The sequence below is a fragment of the Nomascus leucogenys genome, chromosome 9 (genome assembly GCF_006542625.1).
Source record: "Nomascus leucogenys isolate Asia chromosome 9, Asia_NLE_v1, whole genome shotgun sequence".
Lineage (NCBI taxonomy): Eukaryota > Metazoa > Chordata > Mammalia > Primates > Hylobatidae > Nomascus > Nomascus leucogenys.
The window spans coordinates 64,264,072-64,278,348 of record NC_044389.1 but is presented as its reverse complement, the minus strand read 5'-3'; the positions used below and the strand labels follow the sequence as shown (position 1 = coordinate 64,278,348).

General features: G+C 39.1%; 1 protein-coding gene across 3 annotated transcripts in view; it reads left to right on the top strand.

Annotated features, from left to right (window-relative positions):
• The window catches only part of RASGEF1B (RasGEF domain family member 1B), a 625,168-nt gene extending 611,151 nt beyond the window's left edge, over positions 1–14,017 (top strand). For all 3 annotated transcript variants that reach the window (XM_030819061.1, XM_003265810.3, XM_012499347.2), the window contains 4 exons: positions 5,668–5,763; positions 6,435–6,558; positions 8,036–8,108; positions 12,624–14,017. In XM_030819061.1, coding sequence (XP_030674921.1) covers positions 5,668–5,763; positions 6,435–6,558; positions 8,036–8,108; positions 12,624–12,648 — 318 coding nt within the window. In that variant the 3' untranslated portion in view covers positions 12,649–14,017. The remainder of the gene's footprint in view (positions 1–5,667; positions 5,764–6,434; positions 6,559–8,035; positions 8,109–12,623) is intronic.
• Positions 14,018–14,277: the final 260 nt, after the last annotated feature.

Below are 14,277 nucleotides of genomic sequence, written 5' to 3'. Positions count from 1 at the left end.
GTTTTATGCTGAAATGCTATGTGAACTACTGCACTGAAGTTTTTTACTTGTTGAGATTTAAGAGAGAGATGTGTGTACTCTAGAAATGATACCACTTGCCACACAGAGAAGGAGAATGCTACCAGAAAGTTTGTTAGACTGGATATTGCTGTGTTATTATTACATTACTTAAATAATTACTCTGTAGTGCCTCTTAATTGTGTTTCAAGCAATACATTAAGTCATATGTTAAGATGACTAATAGCATTAGAGAGTAATTTAGTTTAATGGAAAATAGACATTTAAGCTCTGCACAAGGTAGCTGACTTAATATAACCTTTTCTCTTAAAAGAATTAGCTTACCTCCCATGGTTAAGTCATTTATTTTCGGAAAGTGGGTTAGTTGCTGTAGCATTAGGCGTGCTGTTACTAATTGGATTATGGGGGTAGCAGAAAAAGTACAAGGGGTAATGTCTGAGAAATTAATGGTCCTTTCTCACTCTACCCTACTCTTAAAACAAGTCAGTACCATCCTGCATCTACCATATTCTTGATTCTGAGGGTCCTTTCTTGGCACATTTTGGTGTCATATTTCTTTACAGAGGAAGGATAAGCTGTTTTCAACATTTGGCAGTCATGTTATTTGAGAAGTGAATACTTAGTTATGGTAACTGGGTTAATGAAGGTTGCTTGATGGAGGTTATTTTCGGTTTAGATTCCATCCATCTTTTAACTTAAACTATATCTTCCACAAATAAAAGAAAATGAGGTAAAAAACATTTCATGGCTTCCCAATCACATCTCCTGAAAAAGCTTCAGCCTCAATGATCTGAAATAAAAATAAACACAAAACCCCACCTTTAATAAATGCTAACTTGGTTCTCAATCAGATCTGAAGTATCAGTTCTAACAATGTTTGACGGATATTGTAAATACTTCAAATTTTTTATTTAAATAAACTTATAAGATCAGAGGGGGTATGAAGCAGAGATGACAGTCTTACTGTAGCCTGACAGAGTTTGCCAGCTTTTAAGTTCTACTTGCTCAATCCCAGTACTCTTGTGATTAGATTGAGAAAAAAATCTAATATGAGGTCTTTTAAGCTTCAAGCAATGAGCACATGTGGGAGGACTGCAGTACACTGAACAGTAAGCCCACTGAAGGGGCTGTACGTGGCCTCATTCACCTTCTCTGTGTTGCAGGGCAGGCAAGGTTCTCTCTGCATGGGCTTCAGTGAGGGCTCGGTGGGCTCTGCCCCAGGGAGAAGGCTGTGGAGTCATATCTGTGAGTAGGCAGCTGCATTGTTGGCCAAAGAAATTCTGAAGTGCAATCCCTCCAAAATATCTCAGTTGTGGAATTCTAAGTTTTTTTCTACAAAAAGTCCCAAGTATTTACCCTTTACATCATTTAACAAATTGTGTCTGCTTTAGTTTTGTTTTGCTTTAAGCAGGTTCTATGTGAACATATAAATTGTACTCTGTAGTTCATAAAACAAATGAAATCACAGCCATTCAATTATGAAAAAGTCAAGAAACAATAGATGCTGGCGAGGCTGTGGAGAAATAGGAACACTTCTACACTGTTGTTGGGAATGTAAATTTTAGTTCAACGTAATTCACATAATTATGGAAGACAGTGTGGCAATTCCTCAAGGATCTAGAACCAGAAATACCATTTGACCCAGCAATCCCATTACTGGGTATATACCCCAAGGAATATAAATCATTCTGCTATAAAGACACATGCACACGTATGTTTATTGCAGCAGCATTTACAATAGCAAAGACATGGAACCAACCCAAATGCCCATCAATGATAGACTAGATAAAGAAAATGTGGTACATATATACCATGGAATACTATGCAGCCATAAAAAGGAATGAGATCATGTCCTTGTGGGGACATAGATGAAGCTAGAAGCCATCATCTTCAGCAAACTAACACAGGAACAGAAAACCAAACACTGCATGTTCTCACTCATAAGTGGGAGTTGAACAGTGAGAACACATGGACACAGGGAGGGGACAATACGTAACTGGGGCTGGGGGGCAAAGGGAGGGAGAGCATTAGGACAAATACCTAATGCACGTGGGGCTTAAAACCTAGATGACGGGTTGATAGGTGCAGCAAACCACCATGACACATGTATACCTATGTAAGAAACCTGCACGTTGTGCACACGTATCCCAGAACTTAAAATTTAAACAAAAAAATCACAGCCATTTAAAAAAATGCCATCTCTTTTTATAGGTGGGCTCAAAGGCTAAGAGTGAAAGCATTTCTAGTTAAATCCACCTTTTATTCAAGAAAATTTGGGATTCTTGGCCGGGCGTGGTAGCCCATGCCTGCAATCCCAGCACTTTGGGAGGCTGAGGCGGGTGGATCACCTGAGGTCAGGAGTTCGAGACCAGCCTTACCAATATGGTGAATCTTCTGTATCCTTTTAAATCTCAAGTTTGTGTGGTCAGAGTGGCACATCTCTAGGTACCTAATAGAGAACAAACCAAATGTGTCTTCCACACAGCAGCCCTTAAATATTCTTTAAATAGCTGGGGTTTTTTTTTTTTTTTCCATAGGTACCCGTGTCTCCAGGTTTTTAACCATTTTTCATATGATTACATGGCTTTAAATCCTCTTGCCATTCCAATTCTGCTCCTGTGAACTTATTTGGTCCTATTTATCAGCATTCATTTCTAGGTATGGAACTGGCAAAGCCCTTATGGTGTAGTTGCTGGGTCTCTGAATTAAGAATATTTTGAAAGGAAATTCGAAAATATTATTACCTGAGAAGTTCTCCTGCTAAAAACATCATTGACAAGACCTTCAGGAAAATGAACTTTTGCTTTCTCCTACTAATAATGTGTACATTCACTTAGCTCATGGAAATCTGAAGTCCTTATAATCTGATTTTCACTATATTAGATTTGTATAGGGGCTACAGATCTGAAGGGAATTATCCATGAATAAATGAGAAGTTGAAGCCTTTCTTACATACAGGCATAAGGAACAGAGCAGTAAAATATCCTAAGTAAGATTATTTCTATTTCTATTCAAGAGTGATTGAGATAGTCAGTAGTGGAGAATCTTGCAGGCACCCCTGAATGCAAAAATCATGTAAGGTAATAGCCTCTGCCACCTAGAATTTATAATCCAGCTCCTAGGCACCTGGTGTGAATTTATGAGAAGTTTAAATATCAATAAGAAACAGTAAATGATCAGCACCGCATGAATCTCACAGCTCAGCCCAAAGAATAGAGCACAAAAATAAAGTTCTTGTTTAAAAGCTGCTACAATATACAAATATTGCATCTTGATTATAATTTTGTTCTTATTTCCCTGGGGCTGTCTTATGAGGATGTATCCTTACTATCCTCTAAGTGCATATTCACCTTGGACACAGTAGCACAGAGGCAGAAGTAGACAGTACGAAGATGAATGAATATGGCTGTCTTCCAGTAAAGCTCTATGGCCACTGTCATTTGAATTTCATATAATTTTCATGCATCTTGAAATATTATTATTTTGATTTTTTAGCTACTTAACAAATGTAAAATGTGTGACTCCTAGGCCAAAAAAAGAGGCCTGAGGGCCACAGTTTGCCAACTCCTAGCTTATGCCACCAGTAAATTCTGAAGCGAAATTTTTTGCTGTTGTCTGGCAGCATCCAAAGTTCAGCATTCCCATTCACAAATAGTCTTTCAAAGAAGCAAGGTTCAGTTGTACTTTTACTATTGTTACTACGCTGTTTAGTTCTAACATCATGGAAAATAGCTAATCATATTAGAAGGAAAGGCTGGCTTTAGATACTGTCAGAGATAATAACAAATGATTAAAAGTATATTTAGGTGAGGTGTCAAAAGATGTCAAAATGGAAGATTCATTTTGGTTATTTTCAGAAATCAATGAAACAAAAATAATCAAAACTTGTTTTTAAATGACTTTGGTGAAAATCTGAATTTTTCCTTAGAAGGGAGTTGATACTTAATATTTTTGTGTGTGAGCCCAAAAGTATGTTTTCCTGTTCACTCAATATAGAAGTACCACCTGAGTCATAGCTTAGGAAACTTCAAAGGTCTGACCTTGGGGAAACAAGATAGGCCCATGATCGGTGTTTAGTGGATTTTTTACATTGCAGGAAATTTAGGATCTTTAAAAATACGTTGACATTTGAGAGAAAATGGAAATTACTGTATGTGAGCCTTTTTCTCTGTTTCTTGTAGGTTTAGTATGATTTGGGGTACTTACTGAGAGATTATTGCTTTAGGTTAATTAATTAAATACCACCTCATCAAGCCAAAGAATTCAGATGGGAAAATATTTTTAAAGGTTTATTGTTTTTAAACAACTATTAATTTTAATTTATACATTCATATTTCCTCCTTCACCTGGGGCATATTTGTCTCAAAACATATTATGCAAGGTACTTAGGTGATTTCCTATGAGAGCAGGTGCTAACTTGTTCGTCATACACAGGCCAGGTTTACAATAGAAAGTTTGTAGCAACTATTCTAAAACCTTGAACTCTCACATTATCTTGAGGAATGTCTTCAAGAAGAAATAAAATGTTTATCTAAAAAAAAAGTTTATCTTAAATGTAGACATCTAAATAATAAGCAGTACAGCTTCTAGCAGGGAGATGGGTCATGCATCTTAAAATCTTGGTATATGCCTGGGCTTGGTGGCCCGTGCCTGTAATCTGGGCACTTTGGGAGGCTGAGATAAGAGGATTGCTTGACCCCCATGAGTTCGAGACTAGCCTGGGCAACATAGTGAGACTCCATCTCTACACAAAATTTTTAAAAATTAACTGGGTGTGGTGGCACGTGCCTGTAGTCCCAGGTATAGGAGGCTGAGGCTAGAGGATTGCTTGAGCCTAGGAGTTCAAGGCTGCAGTAAGCCATGATTGCACCACCGTACTCCAGCCAGGGTGACAGAGCAAGACCTGTCTCTTAAAAAAAAAAAAAAAAAAAAGGCTGGGTGCAGTGGCTCACGCCTGTAATCCCAGCACTTTGGGAGGCTGAGGCGGGCGGATCACAAGGTCAGGAGATCAAGACCATCCTGGCTAACACGGTGAAACCCCGTCTCTACTAAAAAATACAAAAAAAAAAAAAAAATTAGTCGGGCGTGGTGGTGGGTGCCTGTAGTCCCAGCTACTCGGGAGGCTGAGGCAGGAGAATGGCATGAACCGGGGAGGCGGAGCTTGCAGTGAGCCGAGATCGCACTGCTGCACTCCAGCCTGGGTGACAGAGTGAGACTCCGTCTCAAAAAAAAAAAAAAAAAATTGGTGCCTGCAGTGATAGGTATTCTATTAACATTTTGCTAAGGGGTTGCTAAATGAAAGGCAAGAGTTCTTTTAGGTATTTTTTCTTTCATAATAGCTAGAGTTTTCAGATTTTATTGCATACTGCTGCAATGAGAAAAATAGGAAAAATTGTAATAAAAGTACTAACCTATTCACTTCCCAATGCTACTTGTCCTTGCTGTGCTTTGGTTATAAATAGTAGTTGTAGTATAAGCAAAATTATGTAAGGGAAGAAATTGCTGTTGTGTAAGAAACTAAACACTGTACCTTAATTCTTTGTGGCCTTTCATATAATCAAAAGTTAATGTTGTTCATTAATCTTGGGTATTTTTATGAGGCTAAATATTTGTTTGCCCAGACAAACCAGAATCTTTTGTTTCCTCTAGATTGTGATACCATTCTTCAGTCTCTTAATCAAAGATATTTATTTCCTCAATGAGGGTTGTGCCAACCGCCTTCCCAATGGCCATGTCAATTTTGAGGTGAGTGTGATAAAGTAGGATACAAAAATCCGAGCACAAGGAGAGGGGCAGCTTCTCCAGCACCGCATTCCTGGCCAGGCAGTCAAAGCCAATTCTGCAGTTTCAGAACAAATTATCTCTTTCCATATTATTTTGTAAGAAATTAACAATACCAAGTAGAAGAGAATAGCTGAGCCATGATGATGATGATTATTACTATTTGAGGGAACTTGAGAAAATTTTTATACCTCATAAATAGAGTTTTATTAAATGAAGAAAACTATTTAATTCAGAAGATTAAATACCAGAAAGTAGCTGCAGTAGCTCACGCCTGTAATACCAGTCCATTAGGAGGCCAAGATGGGAGGATTGCTTGAGGTTAGGAGTTTGAAACCAGCCTGGGCAACAGTGAGACCTTGTCTCTACAAAAAATTAAAATATTAGCTAGTCGCAGTGGTTCGCACCTGTAGTCCCTGCTAGTAGCAGGGAGGCTGAGGCTGAAGGATTGCTCGAGCCCAGGAGTTTGAGGTTGCAGTGAGCTATGATTGCACCACTGCACTCTAGCTTTGGTGACAGGGTGAAACCCTGTCGCCTTAATAAAATAAGAAGGAATCATTTCAAATGGAATTGCCTCTCCCAAGCTCATATTTTTTTATGATCACCTTTATATTCTTTTTTTACTTATCTTCCAGAAATTTTGGGAACTGGCCAAACAAGTGAGTGAATTTATGACATGGAAACAAGTGGAGTGTCCATTTGAGAGGGACCGGAAGATCTTGCAGTATCTGCTCACAGTACCAGTCTTCAGTGAAGATGGTAAGGCCATTCAATAGGAGCTACCACTAGCATCCCCAAATCCTTTATTTAGGAAATTAGTATAGGAAGTGCTTGGTTACTCATATAGTAATGAGGCCTGTCCTCTGATCTGTTCCATGTTAAGAGCTTTCTGTTTCACAGAAAATGAATGATTTGTCCCTAAAATGTTTGCACTTAATGTTCACCTATAAACAGTATGTTTCTGTGTTTAAGTATTCTTTATAATACCAGATTTGCAAAGCTGTGGGCACAAATGGGGTTATTGAAGAAATTTTTTTTTTCTTGTTTGAGCTTACTTGAATAGACAAAAGGTGTTTTGTGGTATGTTGATAGTCAATGTAATTTGGAGAAAAAAAAAAACAACAGTAAATTGCTACCCCCTGCTGTTTAAAAAAGTACTGCAACATTTTGACCTGTTAAAACATTAGGGAATTTGGAGCAGAAAAAGTGATTAGATATAGAAAAAAATCATCAGAAGAGAAGTGAGCTCATAAAATACTTAGAGATTTATTTTATTGATTTGTTATATCCTAATATTACAGGAATTAATAGCACCTATTAACAGTTTCTCATAGTAGATTGATAGTATTTACAATAATGACTTTTTTTTTTTTTTTAAAGACAGCAACTCACTGTGTCACCCAGGCTGGAGCACAGTGGCACGATCACAGCTCACTGCAGCCTCAACCTCCTGGGCTTAAGCAATCCTCCCACCTTAGCCTTCCGGATAGCTGGGAGTACAGGTGTGCACCACCATGCCTGATTAATTTTTTTCTTTCTTTTTTTTTTTTTCTTGTAGAGACAGGGTTTCGCTGTGTTGCCCAGGCTGGTCTCCAACTATTGGGCTCACATGATCTGCCCACAGCCTCTCAAACTGCTGAGATTATGCCACCACGCCCAGCCAGGAGAACGTTTTGAATTAACATCACCTATGCCAGAGGGGATTTGATTGTTTTTAATCTCTATAAAGAGGATTAATTACAAACTTTTGAATTTTTAAATGAAGAGTCTTTCTGATTTAAAAAGGAAGAAAAACATTAGTAGAATGGAAAATTGGCCTAGAAAACTGGCTTTTTACCTAGTAAAGAGTTTTTAAAAAAAAAGAAAAAAGGAAAAAACAACTCAGGCTACCAAGAAAGAACTCCCACCCCTTTCTTTGTAAAGAACATTAAGTCTGAGTGTACGACAGCATCATATGGCTTACATTTTATAAGCTTTTTTTTGCCTTATACATTCTTAGGTAATTAAGTGCATTTTTGGCTTAGAAGCCCTTGGGTTTTCATTGAGATGGTCAGTCAGAGGCAAAGTGATATTCTGTGTTCTTCATGAAACAGTGAAGCTTCTTGGTCATGACTTGATATTTTGAAGAGTATTTTGCTATGGAGTTTGGCTCAAGTTGAACAAGGGATGGATGGTGGTAGATAATATATCAGGAGAAGGCTTTAATGTTAACGTACTTTCTTTTGTTTGATTGTAGCTCTCTACTTGGCTTCTTATGAGAGTGAAGGACCTGAAAATCATGTAGAGAAAGACAGATGGAAGTCTTTAAGGTGGGTCTCATTCTTCTCATTGCTGCGCAAGTCTGAAGGAAATTGGCTTTACTTGAAGAAAGCCACATGCGTTCTATAGGAAGCTGCTGTCTATCTGTTCCAAGTCCTCTGCACTTTATCTCTTGTACACCAAATCTTTGTGGCTCAGAATTCTCACTACCATCGTTCTGCTTTATTGCCTTTCATTTTTTTATACTGGCAGATATACAGTAACTGTTCTTTTTCTCTCCCATTATTTAATAGAATGAGGAACTGAACCATAGTATGGTAAAAAAAAAAAAAAAAGCATTGACTTTGTCTAAAATATCAGAAGTTCAGACTTTATTTCTGAAGAGTTCTTCTAACACTAAAATTTTATGTAACCTGAGAGAAAAAAAAAGAAGTACCAGTAGGCTTCATAAAGTTGGGTTTGCCACTTTCCAAGTGGATCTCAGTCCCCTCTTTGAGAGAGTTGGGACTTCAAACATAATCTGGAGATTTTTCAGATTTACAACTTTTGCTATTCTATGAGTATTTTTGAACAAAACTAGAATAGGGTTAAATTTGTATTTTAAGCATTTGACTTTAATAGGCAAAAGCAGCCCAGGGTATAATATAATCAAAATTGTTATCGCTATAGCCCTACTGAGAAACTTGGAATGTATATCTTTTTGTACTAGGGTTTACAAGCACATTTTCTCTTATTTTTGTGGTCCCGGAATCATTTGAGAGCCTTCATTATACTTGATATTAGGCTAGATTTCATGAACTAGGATATCTAAGATATACTTGGTTTTGTGTGGTTGTGTTTGCTTCAAAGGAAAGCTTAAGCCTTCTTTGTACCTCCCAATGATGAGGGATAAGGTATGAAGGCATTGGAATTCTTATCCTTAGGATATCATAGTAATTGGTGAAGGATTGGAGATGTTTCTTGTATCCCCAGACACAAACAGAAAGAAGGTTTGGCCAATGCCTAAAGCCATGGGATATAACAGGCTTGTTGGGCTGATGCCTATATATATATGTACAGGACTAAAATGCATTGACTAATTATATATATATATATATATATATATAATATATATATATATAATATATAATTTTGTGCCTGGCAGTGGCACATTTCAATTAAAGTTTTGTATTACTCTGTGTTTGTATTAAAATTCTTAACTGTGCTATTTAATATTATTCATGTGCAAAACATGAGCCTCAGAGTGCATATCTTGCTGGATAAAAGATTTAAGAATTACTCCTTTTAGTTATCCTTTTTTGATACATTTTGCCTTCCATATGTCTCCTTTTTAATCCCTCCTTTCTGTGTTTTTAAAAACAGTAAGTTTGGTGGGGTCCCTGGGTATAGCTTAGCTTTTGTTACTTTTCTTGTAGATTTTTAAAAAAATTGGTAAGCAGATTGGCTACACATAAATGATATCTGGTATCTGCATTACCTGTGGTCTCCAGACATTTTAAATTAATCCAGACCTACCTACAAAATTATTTTCTAGTTCTTTTTATTTTATGACATATTCCTATTAACTAGTGGTTAGATTGGAAAGGTTCATAAGTCAAAGGTTTGACATTAAAAGCTAAAGATTGAATTGTATAATGTCTTCCCACGTCTGTACTGTTCACGTAATATATGACATCTAACATTTGATTGTGAAATGGGAAAGGTTCCCTTGTGCCCCCCCCAAGGCATGCGATGGGGGTGTGGTGTGGCTCGTTTCTAGAGGAGCATACGGATGGGCAGGCTGTGGGGCTCTGACCCCACGGCAGCGTCTAGGGGTGAATGTTTACAGCTCTTGAAGCCCCAGTGGGCCTGTATTACAGGGTGCTCCCTTATTTTGCCATCTATAGGTGGCTTGCGTTAACCAGCTCAATTAGACCCTCTACCTTGTGGCAAGGACAGAGGGCTTTCTGTATCCCAGCGTTCTTGCCTCGGTGTACTGGAAGAATCGGGACGCACATAGGCTTGGAAAATGAATGCAAAGTTTTTTGTTGTTTGTTTGTTTTTTTGAGATGAAGTCTCTCTCTGTCGCCCAGGCTGGAGTGCAGTGGGACGATCGCGGCTCACTGCAGGCTCTGCCTCCTGGGTTCACGCCATTCTCCTGCCTCAGCCTCCTGAGTAGCTGGAACTACAGGCGCCCGCCACCACGCCCTGCTAATTTTTTGTATTTTTAGTAGAGACGGGGTTTCACCATGTTAGCCAGGATAGTCTCGATCTCCTGACCTCGTGATCCGCCCGCCTCGTCCTCTCAAAGTACTGGGATTACAGGAGTGAGTGCAAAGTTTTATTGAGTGGAAGTAGCTCTCCGCCTATGGCGGAGCCCAAAGGGAGATGTTTTTACTTTGGAGTGGGGCCACTCAGTGGCCCAGACTCTCCTCCGGCTGCCCCTGCCAAACTCCGCCTCATCCCGCCAGTCAGTGGCCTGCCGGTGTGCTGGCGTCTGTTGGTGTGCCCATCTGCCAGCGTGCCCCCCTCAGTGTCCTCTCGACAACCAACCGCTCCTCAGACTGCCCCTGCCAAACTCCGCCTCATCCCGCCAGTCTGTCCGGTGTGCTGGCGTCTTTCGGTGTCCCCTGCTAGCATGCCGTTCTACCAGTGTGCTCCCCTCAATGTCCTCTCGACGACCAGCCACTTGCGTCTTCTTCAGCAGATGTGTTCCTCACTACGTCCAGCTACTTGTGTGTCTGTCTGCCTGGGGGTCTCGGATTTTTATAGGCCCAGGATGGGGGCGTGGTGGGACAGGATGGTCTTGGGAAATGCAACATTTGGGCAGGAAATGTCTGTCCTCACCTAGGTCCGTGGGGGTTGAGCCCTAGCCAGGGACCCTCCTTTCTCTACCCAGCACTTCCCTTCCCCCATTCCGTATCATTTAAAGGGACCGTGCTCTTCCCCTCCCAGCACTCCCATATCAATTGGTTGAAATGAAAGTTATATTCTTTGGTATAAAAGATAGTTTCCACGTTAAAATTGTTTTTTAAGGAGCTTTGAAGAACAGCTCTCATCTGTGTTGGTGTTCAAGCCACGCACTCTGCCTTGTCCATATCCTGTCTGTTGTCATGGCCCAGCTCCAGTGCCTCCCCCGTCCCTGGCCCGTTTTTCCCTAGAAAGAATGTCTCCAGAACTCATACACTCAGGAGGCAGTCTTCCTCTCTCGTTACCAGCCATGTGGTTTTCTGTAGTGTTTGTGGTTCTTTTCCCTATTGCTATGTAAGCCCCTTGAGGGCAAGCACAGGGTCTTCCCCTAATGTCTGCCCCAGCTCTGGACACAGTGTCTTGCTCTCTATTACTCATCAGCCCATGCTCCTGTAGTGTCATTGAGTGGTACTGGGTTATCACAGGTGTTGGCCAAGGCATAGCAACCACGGAGAAGTTAAAACAAAATAAAACAAGCTATTATAATTTACAAAATACATACGTTAAGTCAATACTAAGATTAAGCATAATCATCCCTTGGTATTTATGGGGGATTGGTTCCAGGACCTCCTGCAGATACCAAAATCTGAGGATGCTCCAGTCCCTGGTATAATAAAATGGAACTTTCTGTTGCTGTTATTTTAAGAAATACTATTTTCTTGTGGCCATCAGTCTTACTGATTCAATAAAACATAACCTGTTAGGGTAAACTCAAAATAATAAATAGATAATACTTGAATATAACCATATACATCCTTTCTTATACTTTAAGTCATCTCTAGATTACTTATAATACCTAATATAATGTAAATACTATGTAAATGGTTGTTGTACCATAAATCATCTCTAGATTAATTTCAATATCTGTTATAATGTAAATGCTATATACATAGTTGTTATACCATATTACTTAGGGAATGATGGCAAGACAAAGAGTCTGTACATATTCAGTACAGACACATATTTTTTGTTTCAAATATTTTTAATCTGCAGTTGATTGAATCCACAGGTGCAAAACCCACAGATAGAGAGGGCTGACTATATTCTGGAATCATTGTACCTGCCTGAAAACTTTTATACATTAGCTTTGAAGGCAGAAAGATATTTTTACATAGATGCTTTTCTTGGTGGCCCTAGAGCCATTCATTGCAGACATGTAGATTCATCAGTGACAATGACAAATACACCTCTGACGGCAGACACCCTTATTGTCAACTATTGTTTAAACTCTCCCAATGTTCATGGAATGTGTTGTGAAGATGCTTATATCTACCAAGTAAACCCATCTGTGATAACCTATACCTAAAAGCTCTTTATCATTGATGATCTTTGCTTTTTTGTTTTTGTTATAATATAAACCTACCCAAGATATAGATTTATCTGTTTAAGCTTTTGCCATCTCCATTAATAAATGTTTGGTTTTTTTTAAGTGACTAGCAGTTTTCCCAGAGAGCCAATAGGACTTAAAAGCTTGAATTTTTTTTTTCCTGGTTTAACTTTGTAAAATCAAACTTAAAACACAGGAAAGATAAAATTAGTATTACACAAGGCATTTTCATCCTAGTTCAAGTAGTCTGTTACATTCTGTCTTAGGTTGTGTTGTTTTTACTACTCAGGTCGAGCCTCTTAGGCAGAGTTTAACACACGGGAGCTGCCTGCCTGCTGCTGCTGCTGCTGCTGCTTCCTGCAGATCATGGAGGGGCTGGCCTTTGTTTTCTGGCATCTCGCACCACGAACACTCATGAAGACCCTGCAGTCATTGGAGCGCCCGGGTCAGCAAAGCACGCAAGCTCACTCAAGACCAGATGGAGAACTTATTTCCTGCAGCTGACAGATAGACTCAGATTTTGTGAGATTGAAATGTTCACTGAAGACACTTGAGAAAGAATCCTCTAAAAATCCCGGCTCTGCACATGATTCATCTCCTGGAATTTCCATGTGAATCACAGCTCTGCACCTGGATGGAGTTTTCTTTTGTGTGTGTGTGTTTTTTTATTTGGTTGAACATTTGCTGCTAATGGGACTTGCCCAGCTGAGTGCTGGCTCTGAGGAAGCCCATGTTTCTTTTGTTAACTTAAATGAAGAAAGGAGTGGAGGGAGGGGATCTAAAACCCCCGTTTAGATCCCAAACCTCAGCTCAATCAGTATTGCCAGAGAGGGGTAAGACTGGTTGGAAGCTGACTGTGGACTTTGTTTCCCCTTAGTGTGTGCTGTGTTGTAAATTTTTCTCCTCCCTCTTCCTACAAGGTTTTGAGTTGGCTGCTGGTTAGCAAACTCCTTTTTACCCATATAAGTTATTTAATATAATAATGAAGCTCAACACTGTGGTAGGAAAATAGCCACTAGAAAGAAAAAAAAAAAGCAGAGTTTGTCATTGGACTGCTTAACATGCTAGAAGGACTTTTTTTTTTTTTGCTCTTCTGAGCTGTTTACAACTGACCACTGTGTTCTACAGATGTATTTTTCAGTAGCTTTTTGTTACTTAGTTTTCCATGATGCCTGTTATTTTTCTCTTGTAAATTTAAATGAGCTGACTTTAAGGATCTTAGGAAAACCCATGGCATAATTACAATTTATTTTTTTTAACCTACTTTTCATTACTTTTGGGAGTCTGTTGGTAACTAAAGATGTCAACAAAGAATAAATTGGAAAAGTTACCACCACCCCCCCCACTATAGCAGTAAACAAAACAGATGAAAAACACCTTGCTGTTAACTCAATGGTTGATCTAATTGTGAAATCGTTCACCTTGTTAAACATCTAAGTAAGTCTGTAGTCGCTCTGCAAACAGCCATTATATTTATTTACTCTAGAAGAAACTGTAGAGTAGTAATTCGTGCTAATGAAAAAAACAAAATACCATGTTCAAAACAGATGTCTTTGAAAACTTAATGACATGGTTCCAAAAACTAAAGCATGTATGTATGCTGTGCATCATCCCAGCAGACCTAAAATATCCCCAAGTTGTCCCTTTACAGCCATCAATATATTTTACACTCTGCGGCCAGGAGTTGTGGCGTCTTTCTTTTCTTTTGTGGGTGGAATTGTTGGGGGCGGGCATGGGCTATAATCACAGTGGATCAGTTCAAGAGACTGGCTAAGAATGTATCTGAGGAAGTTGCCTTAACAGTTTGTGCATGGGCATTTATTTTTTAAAAAAGAATGATAGTATTATTTGCCAGGCATTTTCTAAGTGTTTAGCATAGATTCATCTCTACTTATTAGGGGTCAAATAATAACTTGTACAAGGGCACATAGCTAATGAGAGGC